Source organism: Chiloscyllium plagiosum, chromosome 3 (genome assembly GCF_004010195.1).
Source record: "Chiloscyllium plagiosum isolate BGI_BamShark_2017 chromosome 3, ASM401019v2, whole genome shotgun sequence".
NCBI lineage: Eukaryota > Metazoa > Chordata > Chondrichthyes > Orectolobiformes > Hemiscylliidae > Chiloscyllium > Chiloscyllium plagiosum.
This window is the reverse complement of record NC_057712.1, coordinates 78,259,762-78,277,932: the sequence shown is the minus strand read 5'-3', so window position 1 is coordinate 78,277,932 and position 18,171 is coordinate 78,259,762. Positions and strand designations below refer to the sequence as shown.

Sequence of the window (18,171 nt, the reverse complement as noted above, 5' to 3'; positions counted from 1 at the left end):
TCGGTGGCTGCAAGGGCCATTTCTGAATAACGACTGGCTTGGAGAGGTCCTAGTTTATCTGCTACAGCCGGTGGAAAGCCTGCTAAGAATGGAGTGAGTCAGAAGAAAGGCTGCAAAGCAAACCTTTCCCATTTCTGAAAAGAAAACACTGATGTTGAGTTACAAGATCGTATTCCTTAAGCAAGACTTCTGAATTAACGGTGCATCAGTCACTTGACCACCAGCATGGGAACATTAGAACAGACTCCAGACAATCTTTGCTTGATCTTTCTGCCTTCAAAAATTATCCATTGGCAAAAGAGGATTTTCTTAAAAAGTCACTCTCTGAAAAATATCTTTTTCTCTTTTGTCAAAGAATTTGTGTTTGTAGGTGTTTGTTAGAACCCACGTTGATTTTTCATTATTTTCATTCTTCGATCAACTTTGAATTTTGAATTGCAAATGACTTGTAGATTTTGGCACAGTTAATGGTAAATGGAAAAATATAGACTCAACAATCTCAGTTTTGGTTGTTGATGCGTTCAATAAGTTGATGTGTTTTTCTGCAGACATTTTGTCAGCTCGCAAGGCGATATTGTCGGTGTGCCTATGGTGAAGCAGTGGTGGTCTATCCCACTGGGTATTTACATGTCTCCGTTTTCCGGAGCGGTTTGTATAAGGGGTCCAGTTCAATGTTTATTGATTGAATTCCAGTTGGAGTGCCTGGCTTCAAGGAATTCTCTGTCGTGTCTCTGTTTTGCCTGTGCTAGAACGGTTACTTTGTCCCAGTTGAATTTGTGTCCCTCACTGTCTATGTGGGTTGTAATGAGAGAGTACTGGCTGTGTTTGGCAGTGGCAAGCTGATGTTCGTACACTCATATAGTTAGTTTTTAGATTAGATTAGATCCCCTACAGTGTGGAAACAGGCCCTTCGGCTCAACCAGTCCACACCGACCCTCCGAAGAGTAACCCACCCAGCCCCATTTTCCTCTGACTAATGCACCTAACACTATGGACAATTTAGCATGGCCAATTCTAAGCTGCACATTCTTTCTGTTTGTCCTATGTAGTGTTTTTCACAGTCCTTGCAGGGTATCTTGTAGATTACGTTCATCCTGTTGGACGTGGGTATCGGATCTTTACCTTTTGTGAGTTGCTGATGAAAGGTGTTTACTGGTTAGTGGGCCACTATGATTCCCGGGGGTTTGAATACAGATAGTCGGGTAGTCATTTCTGATATGTCCTTGATGCACGGTATGATCTGGTCACATAGTGTTTCTTCTTTATGTTTGTTGCATAAATACCGGAGTATAGTGCTCTTGAGGTACTGGTTCTGTTTAAATCCTTTGAATAAGTGCTCCTGTTCTGCCTCTGGAGTTCTGGATTGCTGCAGAATGTCCTTGCTCATTTAAATAGAGTCTTAATGCAGCTTTTTTTTGTGGGTCCTGGGTGGTTGCTGTTATAGTTCAGTATCTAACCTGTATGGGTGTTTCTCCTACACTCACTTTTCTGGAGTTCACCAGTAGATATGCACTCCACTAATACATCCAGGAAGGGGAGTCTGCTATTGTTCTGCTCTTTAGTGAACTTTATTCCGGTGGGGACATTACTGTTGAACTGGACCCCATATGCAAACCACTCAGATACAGAACCGGAAGTACCAGAAAACAGAAACACAAATGCCAAGCCGGACAGACCACCAATGTTTCAGTGGAGGTGCACCGACAATGTCACCTAGCAAGGTGACGAAATGTCTGCAGAAAAACATATCAGCTCGGTGAATGAATCTATGATCTCTCCCACAACCTGAGCTACAAATCTTTTCAAAAGCTCTAAGCTCTGTTTATTTGAGAGGCTAGGCCTGGAGATAAATTATAGGCTGATACTTGATTAACAAGGTTCCAAAAAACACAGTGACCCACAGAGCAGCACTGTGTTTAACAGATAGCAGAATTTGGTTGTTAATAAGGACAGGACCTGGGAAGTGACTCTGCCAAATCTGGAAGAAATGCTGTATTCAAGGAGACAGCATTCATTGAATAGTAACTGAGACCTTGGGAAGAGTTGATCAGTTTATTAGGATAGAGCCAGAACTGAAGTTGCTCATCTGAAATATGTTTTCTGAGGAGATGGTTCTTGGTTGCCATTGAGACAGGATTAAGATTTGAAAATTCCGTCTAACCTACTACATCAGCTTCGGGAAGCCCAAACAGTTAAAAGCTGAATGAGAAGTATTATAGACTATGTCTGGGTGAACTAAGAAGGTGACCCTGATCAATGTTCCAGGAAAGCAACCAAGGAGTCTATATTTATGCCTATGAAACAACGTATCATTACAGACATTAAGTAATCTGGCAAGTTTTGTTATTTTACTTACTCCCTAGCTATGTTTGTTTATCTTGCATGAATGGGGGCTGAAAACAAATGGTTCAGTCTAAAAGCATAGCCCTCAGCTTACATTGTTGCTTAATTGTTCTTCTGCTAAAGTTATTCTCCATTTAATAAACAGTTACGCCCTCTCTTTAAGGCACAAAAACAGTATCTGGAGATTAATTATTCAAAGATCTGGTCAGGAACCATTGGAAAGGGGTCTTCAACAGGTTAATTTCACTGTTTTGCAAATACAAATTTGATTCCGCTGTCTGACTCCATGCTATAACATACAGGAATAAGCATTTATACTTGTACAATGCTTAACCACTGTTTATCTAGTATTGCATCTTTATTGTATGAGTGGTATTTTAATAATAAAACAATAATTATATTGAAGAATAAAAACAGAACTCAGCCGGCAGCATCGGTGGAGAAAGAGAGTTTTGAATCCAATAAGTTTCTTTTCCAAGGAAGCGACAAATTGACTCAAAATGTTAACTATTTCTGTCTCCACAGACCTTTCAACACTTTGTTTCTATTCCAGATTTCCAGTACATGCCATACTTTGCTATATTTGTGTGTTCATTAAGAAACCTGGTTAATAGATCTTGTTGCTTCGAACCTGATACAGTTAAGGTATTTAATTGGCCACCTTGGTAACTGGGAAAAGCATTTTTAAGATGAGTCCCACAGCATGACAACAGGCAATTTTCAACCCTCAGCTGTAACACAAGCTAATGTAAACTTAGGCTAACAAATGTTAAGTCCTTTGAAGTAATATATTTTATTCAAAAGAGACAGTTGTGTTTTTGAAATGATTTAGGTATTTTTTAACTTCAAGAATGTAAAAGGCCAACCAATATTATGTTTGCGTGCTTATTTTGAGCTTTATACATTTTACTGTACATTACAATGGTACTTTGAACCTTAGTTTGAACATACTTCAAAATGGTGATATGCAACATAGGCAGCGTAGCCGCATAGCCACTGGGAGGTTTTGCATATATTGACTGATATACCAACGAATGGCTTTTGCTTCCAGAAGCTGTTACTGTGCATGGACCTCTGATATCTCTGCAGCAGCAAAACATTACAGGATACGTTGGTGATATGGTGTGATTCTTGCTAACGCGATTCCCATTTCATTTGGAGAGCATAATCCAGTTTGGCTTTTTTGAAAATGACACGATTAACTTACTTCTGAAATAGGCAGTTATGATGGAGTCACACAGCTCTTTTCACGAAAAGGTTTGAAATTTTGTAAGACACTTAGCTGCATCAGTTGGAACATTGAGCTTATTACTAAACACTAGATGTAATGTGAGATATTCTCAAATTAGATACAAATTGCTGGTGCCACACCACCTTAGTGGAGATCTGTAAAGTCAGTGAGAAGAGGAAGACAAGCGGTCAAAAAAAATGATCCTACAAGTGATTGATATTTTAAGGACTAAGTCAGAAGATAAAAGATATATCAGTAAGATGTCCATCAATTTTGAAGAAAGCAGTCAAAAATGGGCATACAATGCTTAGCTAATGCAAGATTGATCATAGAGTCAGAGATGTACAGCATGGAAACAGACCCTTCGGTCCAATGCGTGCATGCTGACCAGATACCCCAACTCAATCTAATCCCACCTGCCAGCACTTGGCCCATATCCTTCTAAACCCTTCCTATTCACATAACTATCCAAATGCCTTTTAAATGTTGCAATTGTACTAGCTTCCTCCACTTCCTCTGGCAGCTCATTCCATACACGTACCACCCTCTGCCGGAAAAATTTTGCCCCTTTGGTCTCTTTTATATATTTCCCCTCTCACCCTAAACCTATGCCCTCTAGTTCTGGACTCCCCCACCCAAGGGAAAAGACTTTGTCTATTTATCCTATCCATGCCCTCATAATTTTGTGAACCTCTCTAAAGTCACCCCTCAGCCTCCAAGGAAAACAGCCCCAGCCTGTTCAACCTCTCCCCATAGCTCAAATCCTCCAACCCTGGCAACATCCTTGACAATCTTTTCTGAACCCTTTCAAGTTTCACAACATCTTCCCGATAGGAAGGAGACCAGAACTGCATCCAATATTCCAACAGTGGTCTAACCAATGTCCTATACAGCCGCAACATGATCTCCCAACCCCTGTACTCAATACTGACCAATAAAGGAAAGCATACCAAACACCTTCGTCACTATCCTATCTACCTGCAACTCCAATTTCAAGGAGCTATGAACCTGTACTCCAAGGTCTCTTTGTTCATCACCATTCCCTAGGACCTTACCATTAAGTGTATGAGTCCTGCTAAGATTTGCTTTCCCAAAATGCAGCACCTCACATTTATCTGAATTAAACTCCATCTGCCACTTCTCAGTCCATTGGCCCACCTGATCAAGATCCTGTTGTAATCGGAGGTAACCTTCTTCGCTGTCCACTACACTTCTAATTTTGGTGTCATTTGCAAACTTACACTCACATCCAAATCATTTATATAAATGACAAAAAGCAGTGGACCCAGCACCGATCCTTGTGGCATTCCACTGGTCACAGGCCTCCAATCTGGAAAACAACCCTCCACCACCACCCTCTGTCTTCTACCTTTGAGCCAGTTCTGTATCCAAATGGCTAGTTCTCCCTGTATTCCGTGAGATCTAACCTTGCTAATCAGTCTCCTATGGGGAACCTTGTTGAACGCCTTACTGAAGTCCAGAGAGGTCACATCCACCGCTCTGCCCTCATCAATCCTCTTTGTTACTTCTTCAAAAAATCAATCAAGTTTGTGAGGCATGATTTGCCACGCACAAAGCCACGTTGTCTATCCTTAATCAGTCCGTGCCTTTCCAAATACATGTATATCCTGTCCCTCAAGATTCCCTCCAACAACTTGTCCACCACCAATGTCAGGCTCACTGGTCTGTAGTTCCCTGGCTTGTCCTTGCCACCCTTCTTAAACAGTGGCACATCAGCCAACTTCCAGTCTTCCAGCACCTCACCTGTCACTATCGATGACACAAATATCTCAGCAAGAGGCCCAACACTCACTTCCCTAGCTTCCCAAAGAGTTCTAGGGTACACCTGATCAGGTCTTGGGGATTTATCTACCTTTACCTGTTTCAAGACATCCAGCACTTCCTCCTCTGTAATCTGGACATTTTTTAAGATGTTACCATCTATTTCCCTACATTCTATATCTTCCATGTTCTTTTCCATAGTAAATACTGATGCAAAATACTCATTTAGGATTTCCCCCATTTTCTGCAGCTCCACACAAAGGCCGCCTTGCTGATCTTTGAGGGGCACTATTCTCTCCATAGTTACCCTTTTGTCCTTAATGTATTTGTAAAAGCCCTTTGGATTCTCCCTAATTCTATTTGCCAAAGCTATTTTATGTCCCCTTTTTGCCCTCTTGATTTCCCTATTAAGTATACTCCTACTTCCTTTATACTCTAAGGATTCACTCGATCTATCCTGTCTGTACCTGACATATGCTTCCTTCTTTTTCTTAACAAAACGCTCAATTTCTTTAGTCATCCAGCATTCCCTATACCTACCAGCCTTTCCTTTCACCCTAACAGAAATATACTTTCTCTGGATTCTCATATTATCTCATTTCTGAAGGCTTCCCATTTTCCAGCCGTCCCTGTACCTGCGAACATCTACCCCCAATCAGCTTTTGAAAGTTCTTGCCTAATACTGTGAAAAATTGGCCTTTCTCCAATTTAGAACTTCAACTGTTAGATCTGGTCTATCCTTTCCCATCACTATTTTAAATCTAATAAAATTATGGTTTCTGGCGCCAAAGTGCTCCCCCACTGACACCTCAGTCACCTGCCCTGCCTTATTTCCTGAGAGTAGGTCAAGTTTTGCACCTTCTCTAGTAGTTACATCCACACACATACTGAAAATTTTCTTTACACACTTAACAAATTCCACTCCATCTAAACCCTTAACACTATGGCAGTCCCAGTCCATGTTTGTAAATTTAAAACCCCCCACCATAACCACCCTACTATTCTTACAGATAGCTGAGATCTCCTTACAAATTTGTTTCTCAATTTCCCTCTGACTATTAGGGGGTCTATAATAGAATCCCAATAAGGTGATCATTCCTTTCTTATTTCTCAGTTCCAACCAAATAACTTCCCTGGATGTATTTCCGGGAATATCCTCCCTCAGCACAGCTGTAATGCCATCCCTTATCAAAAACACCACTCCCCCTCCTCTCTTGTCTCATTTTCTACCCTTCCAGTAGCCTTTGTATCCTGGAACATTAAGCTGCCAGTCATGCCCATCCCTGAGCCATGTTTCTGTAATTGCTATGATATCCCAGTCCCATGTTCCTAACCGTGCCGAGTTCATGTGTCTTCCCTATTAGGCCCCCTGCATTGAAATAAATGCAGTTTAATTTATTAGTCCTACCTTGTCCCTGCTTGCCCTGACTGTTTGACTCGTTTCTGTTCTCAACTGTACCAGTCCCAGATTGATCTCTTTCCTCATTATCTCCCACACCCCCCCACCTTATTAGCTTAAATCCTCGCGAGCAGCTCTAGCAAATCTCTCTGCCAATATATTAGTCCCCTTCCAATTTAAGTGCAATCCGTCCTTCTTGTACAGGTCACTTCTATCCCAAAAGACATTCCAATTATCTAAAAATGTGAATCCTTCTCCTATTCACCAGCTCCTCAGCCATGCATTCATCTGCTCTATCCTTCTATTCCTGCCCTCACTAACTCGTAGCACCGGGAGTAATCCAGATATTACTACTCTCAATGATCTGCTTTTTGAATTCCTGCCTAACTCTCTGTAATCTCCATTCAGAATCTCAACCTGTTCAGACATCAACAACAACTTAGGAGTTGAGGATACTCTTGGACAATACTTCAGGTGATTAACAAAGGATAATAAGTTATAACTCTTAGCAAACCCACAGTATGCCTGAAAGCAGAAAGAAAAATATTAATTCGCAGAGAAGAACAAGAGATATGCACTCAGTCAGCCAGAGGTCATGAACAGGTATTCTACTGTGAATCAACTGAAGCCATTAATTTTTTCTGTACTGTTCTTTTAAATTTATCAGGGTAAACTTAATAATTTTTGCGAAGCTTGTAAAACATACTTGTGCAATGGGCACTGTAATCAACCAAGAGTACCAGACCTTTTAAATTGGCTGTCTTCCAAAACTAACAGTCTACAATTATAGTTCATGTGCATCTTATAATTTAAAATGAGTGTTAACACCAAAACCTGCAGGGCAATGTTTGAATTTTTACAGCAGAAGTAGATGGATTTTTGTCAAAGAAGGATGTCAGACCACAGGATCATAAGTTGCCATTCAATGGATAATGGTTGATCTGATAAACCTCAACTCCACTTTCATGTTCTTCTCCACAAATTTCAATTCCCTTACTGATCAAAAACATCTGTTCATCTCAGCCTTGAATATACTTAGCAATTCAGCCATTATAGCTCTCTCAAAGAAAAACTTTGTCCTCATTTGTCTTAAATGGGCAAGTCCTTATTCAGAGATTATGCCCTCTGGGCCTAAACTCTCACAAGCAGAAACTACCTTTCCCTACCTATTCTGCCAACCCCCTTGTCTTGTACGTTTCAATAAGGGTTACCTTGCATTCTTCTAAACTCCAATATGTTCAGATCCAACCAACACAACCTCTCCTCATAAGGCAGTCCCTCCATACATTGGATTAACCTAGAGAACTTTCTCTGAACAGCTTCTGATGCCAGTATACCTTTGCTTCAATAATGTACATAGTTTTAGGAAACTGCTGAAAATGTGTTGCTGGAAAAGCGCAGGTCAGGCAGTATCCAAGGAACAGGAGAATTGACGTTTCGGGCATAAGCCCTTCTTCAGTAATGTTTTAGGAAAGCCTGTTTCTATACCCCACTACTTCTATATTCTATTTTCCAAGTTTTTGCCCATTGTGTCTATCACTCTGCAGACTCTCATCTTCAGCATTTGCTGTCACTGTTTTCATGTCATCCGCAAATTTGGTGACAATAATTCACCTTACTTATCCAAGTCATTAAAATATATTACAAATAATTGTGGCTCAGCACTGATCCCTGTGGCACATCACTAGTTACACAGGTTACCTGTTTGAAAATGCCCCCCTTATCCTAACTCTTAAAAATTACACACCAGGTTACAGTCCAACAGGTTCATTTGGAAGCGCTAGCTTTCGGAGCGTTTCTCCTTCATCAGGTGTTTGTAACTAATAACTTTATTAGATATTCAATCCTCCATCCATGCTAATATATGACCTCCCACAACATGGATATCTTAAAAATGTGTACAAAGTTAAAAATCAGACAACACCAGGTTATAGTCCAACACCGGCATCTCCGAATCTTAAAAATGTGCGGTACTCTATCGAACGCCTCGTAAAGACTTGAATATATTAGATCCACTGTTTCTCTTTACCTATTCTGCGTGTTACCTTCTCAAACATTCTGCTTGTTACCTTCTCAAAAAATTCTAATGAATTTGTCAGCACATTCTCCACTTCACGAAGCTGAACCCATTTGATCATCTATTTCTAAATGCTTGATTAATACTTTCTTCATAATAGGCTTTAACATTTTCCCAATGGCATCCATTAAGTTAACGACACATTAGTTACCTGGTTTTTGTCTTCTCTCTTTTAATTAAGGGGGTATCATTCTGGCAGTTTTCCACTCCTCTGGAACTTCACGAAAGGTTATGGATGGGTTGCGGGAATGTGGAGTAAGCTTGCAGGGAACATACAAATTGATTGCAAAAGCTTTAGGTGGATGAAGAGAAATAGATTTGTGAGGCAACAGTCAGTTACTTACAGTCAGAACCAGAGGAGGTTATTATGGGAGCAAAGAGATGCTAGACTAATTAAGTATATACTTTCATGGTGGCTTTGTAAAAAAGGACACAAATCATGTCCCAAAAATGTTGGAGAACAAAGGGAGGGACTGAAAAAAAATCAATGCTGTAACTGAACGACATGGATAGGATTAAAGGTTGATAAATCTGCTATGAAGTTGAAGGCATGTACCTTTGACAGTGAATGCTGTTCTGAACTGAGAACTTACAAGCACCTGTGTATATGACCAGATGGCAGTCCCAGAATGTACTGGAAAATTGAAAAAAATGTAACATTTGGTTGTGAAACGGTGACATTCTTGGGACATAACATCGGTCATGGAAGGCTGACCCCAAGGAATGCGAAGACGAAGGCCATCGAGGAATTTCCATGACCATCCTCAAAGAAAGAGGTACTTCAATTTTTGGGAGTAAGCGGATTCCATTGGAAGTTTGTCCCAAACTTCAGCAGTGTGACGGCACTACTAACAGATTTACTAAAGAAGAACACAAAATTTCAATGGACAGAACAATGACAAGAGACATTTGAGAACTTTAGATTTAGATTAGATTAGATTACAGTGTGGAAACAGGCCCTTCGGCCCAACAAGTCCACACCGACCCGCCGAAGTGAAACCCACCCATACCCCTACATTTACCCCTTACCTAACACTACGGGCAATTTAGTATGGCCAATTCACCTGACCCTGCACATCTTTGGACTGTGGGAGGAAACCAGAGCACCCGGAGGAAACCCACGCAGACACGGGGAGAACGTGCAAACTCCACACAGTCGCCTGAGGCGGGAATTGAACCCGGGTCTCTGGCGCTGTGAGGCAGCAGTACTAACCACTGTGCCACCGTGCCGCCCACCAACTTAAAGCAGTATTAATCATGGCATCAGTTTTAGCTACCCCAAATTTTTTGAAACTCTCAAAGTTGCAAGTGATGCTAGCAATATACGAGTTGGAGTACTGTTACAGGAAGTTGGTGATGAAATTGAACGACCAATTGGCTACTTTTCAAAGAAACTCAACACCCACCAGAGAAAATACACTACCATCAAAAAAGAATTATGGAGTTTGGTACTGGCCTTACAACATTTTAATGTTTATGTGTCAAAGACGGTTGTGTACATGGACCACAATCCTCTTACGTTCTTGGAAAGATTTAAAGACGAAAATATGAGACTATATCATTGGAGTCTTATATTACAGACTCTTAATTTACAAATTGTACAAGTTGGGGGTCATAAAAATGTGACAGCAGATGCTTTATCGTGGATTTAAAGAACATCTAGATAAAATTAGACAGATTCCAATGTTACATATGTGTGCAGAAATAATGTGAAAAGTTTAATTTAGATTAATGGCCTATGCATTTCATCTGAATGGGATTAAGAATTAGAAAACAAAGAAGCCATCTTTTCATTAAGGGGGAGGTGTTATGAAGCTGAAGGTGTGTACTGTACCTTTCGGAGAGAGTGCATGCTATTCTGAACTGAGAGCATACAAGCACCTGTGTATCTGGCTAGACGGTAGTCCCAGAGTGTACAGGAAAATCAAAATATGTAACATTTGATTGTGAAATGGATACCTATGGTTTGGTTGCGGTCTTGACAACAATTCGAATGTAACCAGTTTAAATTATGTCCCAGGATATTAAAACCCAATCGAGTTTGAATTTAATGTTCACTCTTCGGTTAAAAAATAAATTTATGTTACTTTCTTTAAATAATGGGATTTGGGACCTCTTGGTCCCTCATATTTTAACAGATTACGAGGTGAGGTGTGCTTTTCTGGATGTCTGGTTTAATTAACAGAAGGGTTCACCACTGTGTCATAATAAATCCTCAGAGCCCAATAACTTGCAGAATACTTGTCCAAAGATAGTGGATGCATTGGTGAATTTCAAGATTCTATACACCCTGGAACAGTTTCAATGGATTGGAGGGTAGCTAACATAACCCCACTATTCAAAGTAAATACAGTAGAGAGAAAAGAGAGAACTATAGATCAGTTAGCCTGACATGAGTAGTGGGGAAAATATGACAATTATAAATAACATAATAGCAAAGAACATTGAAATCAGAGATAAAGAACCTTGAAATCCGTAATCAGATCAAATGGAATCAGCAAGGATTTACCAAAGAAAAATTATGCTTTACACATCTAGTGGAATCTTTTGAGGATGTAATTAGTACAGTTGATAAGGCAGACTCAGTGAATATGGTTTACTTGGACCTTTAGAAGGGGTTAAGTAAAGTCCCACATATGTGATTAAGTGTGTAAAATTAAAGTACATAGGATTGTGAGTAGTGTACTGACTGGTTAGCAGAGAGGAAATAAAGAATAGGAATAAACTGGTCTCTTGCTGAGTGACAGCCAGTGGCTCATCGAATACTACAGGGATCCATGTTTTGATCCTAGATATTCACAATACATATTAATAATTTAGGTGAATGAACTAAATACAATATCTCCACATTTGTAGATAACACAAGTCTGGGTGGGAGGGTGAGCAATTAGGAGATAGAAATGCGTAAAAGTGATTTGGACAGCTGAAACAAAATATCCAGCGATCCTTCTTCAGACTCTAAACATTAACTCTGCTTTTTCGCCACAGAAGCTGCCTGACGTGCTGAGTTAATCTAATGACTTCTGTTTTTGTTTCAGAGTTCTAGCATCTACAGTTCTTTGTTTCATTTTTGTGATTTGGATAAGTTGAGTGGACAGATGAAGTAGTATAATGTGGATGAAGAGGAAGTTATCCACTTTGATAGTAGACGTAGAAAGGCAGATTATCTGCATGGTGACAGATTGGGAAACGGGGACGCACAACGAGATCTTGATGTTCTTGAATGCCAGTTGCTGCAAGTAAGCACGCAGGCAGTGAAGAACGCACACAGTATGCAGACTTTCATAGTTACAGGATTCGAGTACAGGAGCAGGGATGTCTTGCTGCAATTGTAGAGGGCCTTAGTGAGACCAAACCTGCTATATTGTGTGCAGTTTTGCTCTTATAACCTAATCTGATTATGGAAGGAATGCAATGAGGGTTTACTAGACTGACTTCTGGGATGGCAAGACTAATAAATTAAGAGAGACGAGATGAGTTAGGAATTTATTCACTGCAGGAGAATGAGCAGAGACTTTATAGAAACTTTCTAATAGGACTAGAAAGGTAAATGCAGGAAGTATGTTCCTGTTGACTGGGGAATGCAGAACCAAGGGTCACAGTCTAATTGAAATGAGGAGAAATGTATTCACCCCAAAGTTTTGAGCCTGTAGAATTCTCTGCCATAAAACCACAACAATCTAAAGCAGGAACAAGGTATTGAGTTGAACCAAATGCCATGATTATATTGAATGGTGAAGCATATTCAAAAGGTCCAATGGCTGAATCTTGTACTTATCGCCGATGTTTCTATGTTTCATGCATAAACAGAGTGCCACTGTGGACCCCAAAATTAGTTTCCAAACAATACTGCAAACACCATGGATTTTCTGTAATTCCAGTGCCATCTCTACTGTCATTCATGCCTTTGTACCAACCTACTTCACTTCTTATATTCTAGTTTCCATAACTTTGCGTTCAGCAAAAGCTCTCCCTAAGACATAGAACCATAAGACCCAAAGACCATAAGACATAGGAGTGGAAGTAAGGCCATTTGGCCCATCGAGTCCACTCCGCCATTTAATCATGGCTGATGAGCATGTCAACTCCACTTACTGCACGTTCCCCATAGCCCTTAGTTCCTTACGAGATCAAGAATTTATGGAAACAAATTCCCAGAGTCCACCCTTTCTAATCCATGCATTATCTTGTAAGTATCTATTAGATCTTCCCTCAACCTTCTAAACTCTAATGAATACAATCCTAGGATCCTCAGCCATTCATCCCATGTTAGGCCTACCATTCTAGGGATCATCTGTGTGAATGTCCGCTGGACACGCTCCAGTACCAGTATGTCCTTCCTAACTCAGAACAAGTATTACTCCAATCCTCCTGTTTTTCCTGACCTGCACTCGTTCACAGCATGGCAATGCTTCAACTTTAAAATTCTCATGCATGTGTTCAAACTTCTATATGGACTAATTCTTCACTATTCCTGTAATGTCCACCAGCTCCTCAACCCAGTCAAATATCAGTGTTTTTCCATCCTGCTATTTTGTACATCCATTGCTTTCTACTGTTTTACCACTAGCAACAGTGCACTTTAATGCTGAGGTCAAAGCTCAGGAGTTCCCGCCCTCATTCAGTATTGCTCATGTGGGAAGGACATACTGGGTCTGGTCTACATATGACTTCAGACCCCAACACAATGTGTGGTCAATTTTCTAAAATGGTCACTCAGTTGTACCAAACCACTTCAGATAACTGTTGAGAGGATTTTAAAACTTTTAATATTGTTCTTACTTTTAGTTTTGTTATTTTATCTCAATGTTTTTTCTCTTGCTTTTATTTTTTTTCTGTTCCTTCAAGTTTCATGCTCACTTCACTCTCCTCTTTATGCCACTACGTTAGTTAAATAATCAGACTCTTGTTCAGGAAAGCTTGAGATCTGAGAGGCATCTGGAGTTATCAGCTCACACTTTTGGTAGAAAAGATTTTCAAGCTGAAGGGAGAGGGCTGAAAAGTTGAAATGGCCTTGATTATTTTTAGAATCCAATTATTAGAATCCAATGATCAAAAACTGCCATTTTTTGCAACAAGAAAAATAAAGAACTTACCAAAAATCCCAACAGTCAGGAGTCAAAGTCATAAGTTCTCGATCATAGCCTCTCTGTTCAACTAAGAATTGAGCGAAGCTATCATATATCAGCTGAAAAATTCAAACAAAACACAAGATTGGTTTACAATAACTAACAGCAATATATGTTTTCTCCACAATGTAGGTAGGAGCATAGTGCAAGAGGTTCTTCAAAGGAAGTATTAATTTGAATTTCTATGAAAATACATTATTTTCTATCTGCAACAACAGTACTGACAAGCTTTATGTAGCCAGTGTATCAGATTTCAACAATTAATATGAAAAGCTCAGTAAATTAAGAACACATAGAATTTTGAGTAACCTTTATTGGTCAGTGCATTGAGTATAGGAGTTGGGAGGTCACGCTGCGGCTGGAAATAACATTTGTTAGGCCACTTTTGGAATACTGCATTCAATTCTGGTGTCCCTGCCATAGGAAACTTGGAAGGATTCCGAACAGATTTACAAGACGCTGCCAGGGTTGAAGGATTTGAGCTATAGGGAGAGGCTGAATAGGCTGGGGCGATTATCCCTGGAGCATCAGAAGTGAGGGGTGATCTTATAGAGGTTTATAAAATCATGAGAAGCATGGACAGATGAATAGCCAAGGCATTTTTTCCCTCCCAGGGTGGGAGAGCCTAAAAGTAGAGGGCAAAGGTGAGAGGGGGAAGATTTAAAGGGGACTGAAGGGACAACTTTTCCACACTGAGGAGTGAACTTGTATCAAATGAGCTGCTGGGGAGATGGTGGAATTACAACATTTAAAAGGCATCTTGATGGGTACATGAATAGAAAGTGTTTAGAAGAATATAGGCCAAATGTTGGCAGATGGAATTAGATTAATTTAGGAGATCTGGTCGGCATGGATGAGTTGGACAGAAGGGTCTGTTTCCATGCTATACATCTCTAATGTACAATGCTGATAAAATATCACCACATTCAGTGCTTCACATGTTCCCAAGTTTGGTCACCACCTATTATTCTGTCAAAATTGTTCAGTCAAACATTAATTGTTCCTTATCATTAACCTGCAAAGCTATTAGAAGCATGTAACCTGAGTATCTTTACATTTTAAAAGCTTTTTCAGTTTCTCTTTTACAACTGTGGACTGGCACCACAGCTAAGTGGTTAGCACTGCTGCCTCACAGCGCCAAGGACCCAGGGTGTGGAGTTTTCACATTCTCCCCTTGTCTGCGTGGGTGTCTTCTTGTTGCTCTGGTTCCCTCCTAAAGTCTAAAGACGTGCAAATTAGGTGGATTGCCCATAGTGTCCAAGGATGTGCAGGCTAGATGGATTAGCCATGGGAAATGCAGGGTTACAGGGTAGGGTAGGTAGGTAGGATCTGAGTAGCATGCTCTTTGGAAGGTTGGTGTGGACTCGATGGCCAAGTGCCTGCTTCCACACTGGAGGGATTCTGTGATCCCAGCACAGAAAATAAATCTGCTTGTCTTCACCATAACATTTACGAGATCAGGAGCTTGAATGAAAGTAGCCTGCCTGCTGCAAGGGAATGAATTAGCTTTTAACAATGTATGGGGCCTTAGGCAGGTATCTGGAGGTAGGCCACAGAAAAACCATGGTCTCACTGAATGATAGAACACACTCAAAAGGCTGAACTGCCTACTGTATTCCTATGTATTGAACTGACAATGAATGGCAACCTCACTCAAAGTAATGAAGGGTGGTATATTGAATGTTCAAACTTCTCCATGAATAGATCATTTTCTAAGATTAGTGCTAGGGTATTGCTGCAGCAGAAGAGGGCCATCAGATTAAACAAGTGGGCACTCAACTCTCAAACTCAGGCCAACAATGACATGATGATAAATGCAAGCAAGACAGATAGATTTAAACAAGAGTATCCTCTGTATCAATGGTCTACATCTTCATAGTATACGTGTATTTTAAATGATATTTTGATTAACACCTTTTACACCTAATTAAAAGTACATTACACTCAGGAAAGTCAGGACAGCAAACAACTTTATTGCAGTACCATACACTGAAAACTATCAGTGACATTTGTAACATAAAAACATAGGACACAGGAGCAGGAGTAGGTCATTTAACCTTTGAGCCTCCAACATTCAATATAATCATAGCTGATCATCCAATTTAGTCACCTCTACACTTTGATCCCTTTAGCCCCTCAGAACTATATCCAGCTTCTGCTAGCCAACACATACATGTGCCGACCACAATATTTTCCTCGATTTCACTACTTTTGAAGAGTCTAGACAATATACAACTTCACATTAAAGATTCTAAAGATCATACTACTTGAATAACAATCAACGAATGGTGAACTGATATTTAAGTTTATAAAATACATGACGAGTATCGAATTGATTTGCACAGAAATTTCGGAACTGCAGGGCTTATTTGTTGCTTTTGCTAACAATATAAGGAACTTCAATCAAATCCAAAGATAACAAGCATTCGACTTCAAAAAATCTGTCACAAAGTCAATTATTAATTTACTACTGCATTCACAACTTTCCATATGTCCAAGGTGAGCTTCCATCTCTATATCCACTATAGGGACGGTCTACATCTGAACAAGACTGGAACCAGTGTCCTTGTTTTTTGCTACTGCTGTTGGGGAGATTTTAAACTAATGTGTCAGGGGACTGGGAACCAGAAGAGAAAACAATTAGGCAGCGAGGTGGAGACTGGAGACTGTAAGAATTATGAAGATAGCATTAATAAAGGGAAGAATAGGCAGAGAGCAGGTAAGCGCAAAAGAACCAGTGGCCTGAAATGAATCTACTTTAATACAAGGAGTATAGTGTGGAAGGCAGATGAACTTAGGGCTTGGATTGGTGCCTGGGAGTATGACATTATTGCCATCACAGAGACTTGGTTGAAGGAAGGACATGATGATTGGCAACTAAATGTTCCAGGATATAGACCCTTCAGAAAGGACAGGGAGAGAAGTAAAAGAAGGGGTGGAGATGAATTGACTGGGATACACTTAGCGTCAGAGGTTTGGATGGAGTAGAATTTGTATGAAGCGCCCAGGAGAGTTTTCTAGAGCAGTATGTCAATAGTCCGATGAGGGAAGGGGCCATATTGGACCTGGTACTGATGAATGAGCCAGGACAGGTGGTAGAAGTTGCAGTGGGGGATTTCTTTGGGAACAGTGACCACAATTCTGTAAGTTTTAGAATACTTGTAGATAAAGAAGAGTGTGGTCCTAAGGGAAGAGTACTAAACTGGGCCAAAGCCAATTATATCAAAATTAGGCAGGAGCTGGGAAATGTGGATTGGACAGAGCTATTTGAAGGGAAGTCCACATTTGAGATGTGGGAGGCTTTCAAAGATAGGTCAACGGTAGTGCAGGATAGGCATGTCCCATTGAAGACAAAGGATAGGAAGGGCAAGATTCATGAACCGTGGAATACAGGAGAAATTGTACGACTAGCCAAGAAGAAAAGGGAAGCGTATATAAGGTCTGGGCAGCTAAGAACAGAACGGGCCCTGGAGGAATATTGGAAGAGAAAGACAAGTCTTAAACAAGGAATCAAGCCAGCTAAAAGGGGTCATTAAATAGATTTAGCAAGCAGAATTAATGAAAATCCCAAAGCATTTTATTCTTATATAAGAAGCAAGCAGGTAACTAGAGAAAGGATTGGTCCACTAAAAGATAATGAAGGAAGGCTGTGTGCCAAACCTGAGAGAATGGGTGAGATGCTGAATGAATATTTTGCATCAGTGCTCACTGAGGAGAGGAACATGATGAATGTTGAGAATAGAGATAGAAGAGATAGAGATAGATAGCTGAGGGAGGCGAGAGAGGAAATAGCTGGGGCCCTGACAGATATCTTTGTGGCATCTTTAAATACAGGTGAGGTGCTGGAGGACTGGAAGGTTGCTCATGTTGTCCCCCTGTACACGAAGGGTAGTAAGGATATTCCGGGTAACTACAGACCTGTGAACCTGACATCAGTGGTGGGAAAGTTGCTGGAGAGGGTACTGAGAGATGGGACCTATTTATATTAAGAAAAGAATGAGCTCATCAGTGATAGACAACATGGTATGTGCGGGGGAGATCATGCAGTACCAACTTAATAGAGTTCTTCGAGTAAGTGAGCAATGTGTTAATTGAAAGAAGGGCTGTTGATGTCAAATACATCGACTTTAGTAAGGCGTTTGACTACGGGGTAACTCACTACGATGGAGGAACGCACTATGGGACGAGAATGGAGTGCAGGGGGCAGGAG

The 18,171-nt window shown here is 40.5% G+C and overlaps 1 protein-coding gene across 1 annotated transcript in view; it reads right to left on the bottom strand.

Moving 5' to 3' along the window:
• nt5dc1 (5'-nucleotidase domain containing 1) overlaps positions 1-18,171 on the bottom strand; it is a 575,653-nt gene that overhangs the window by 544,665 nt on the left and 12,817 nt on the right. The window contains exon 2 of the mRNA XM_043675150.1: positions 13,929-14,020. Within this exon, the coding sequence (XP_043531085.1) occupies positions 13,929-14,020 (92 nt within the window). The remainder of the gene's footprint in view (positions 1-13,928; positions 14,021-18,171) is intronic.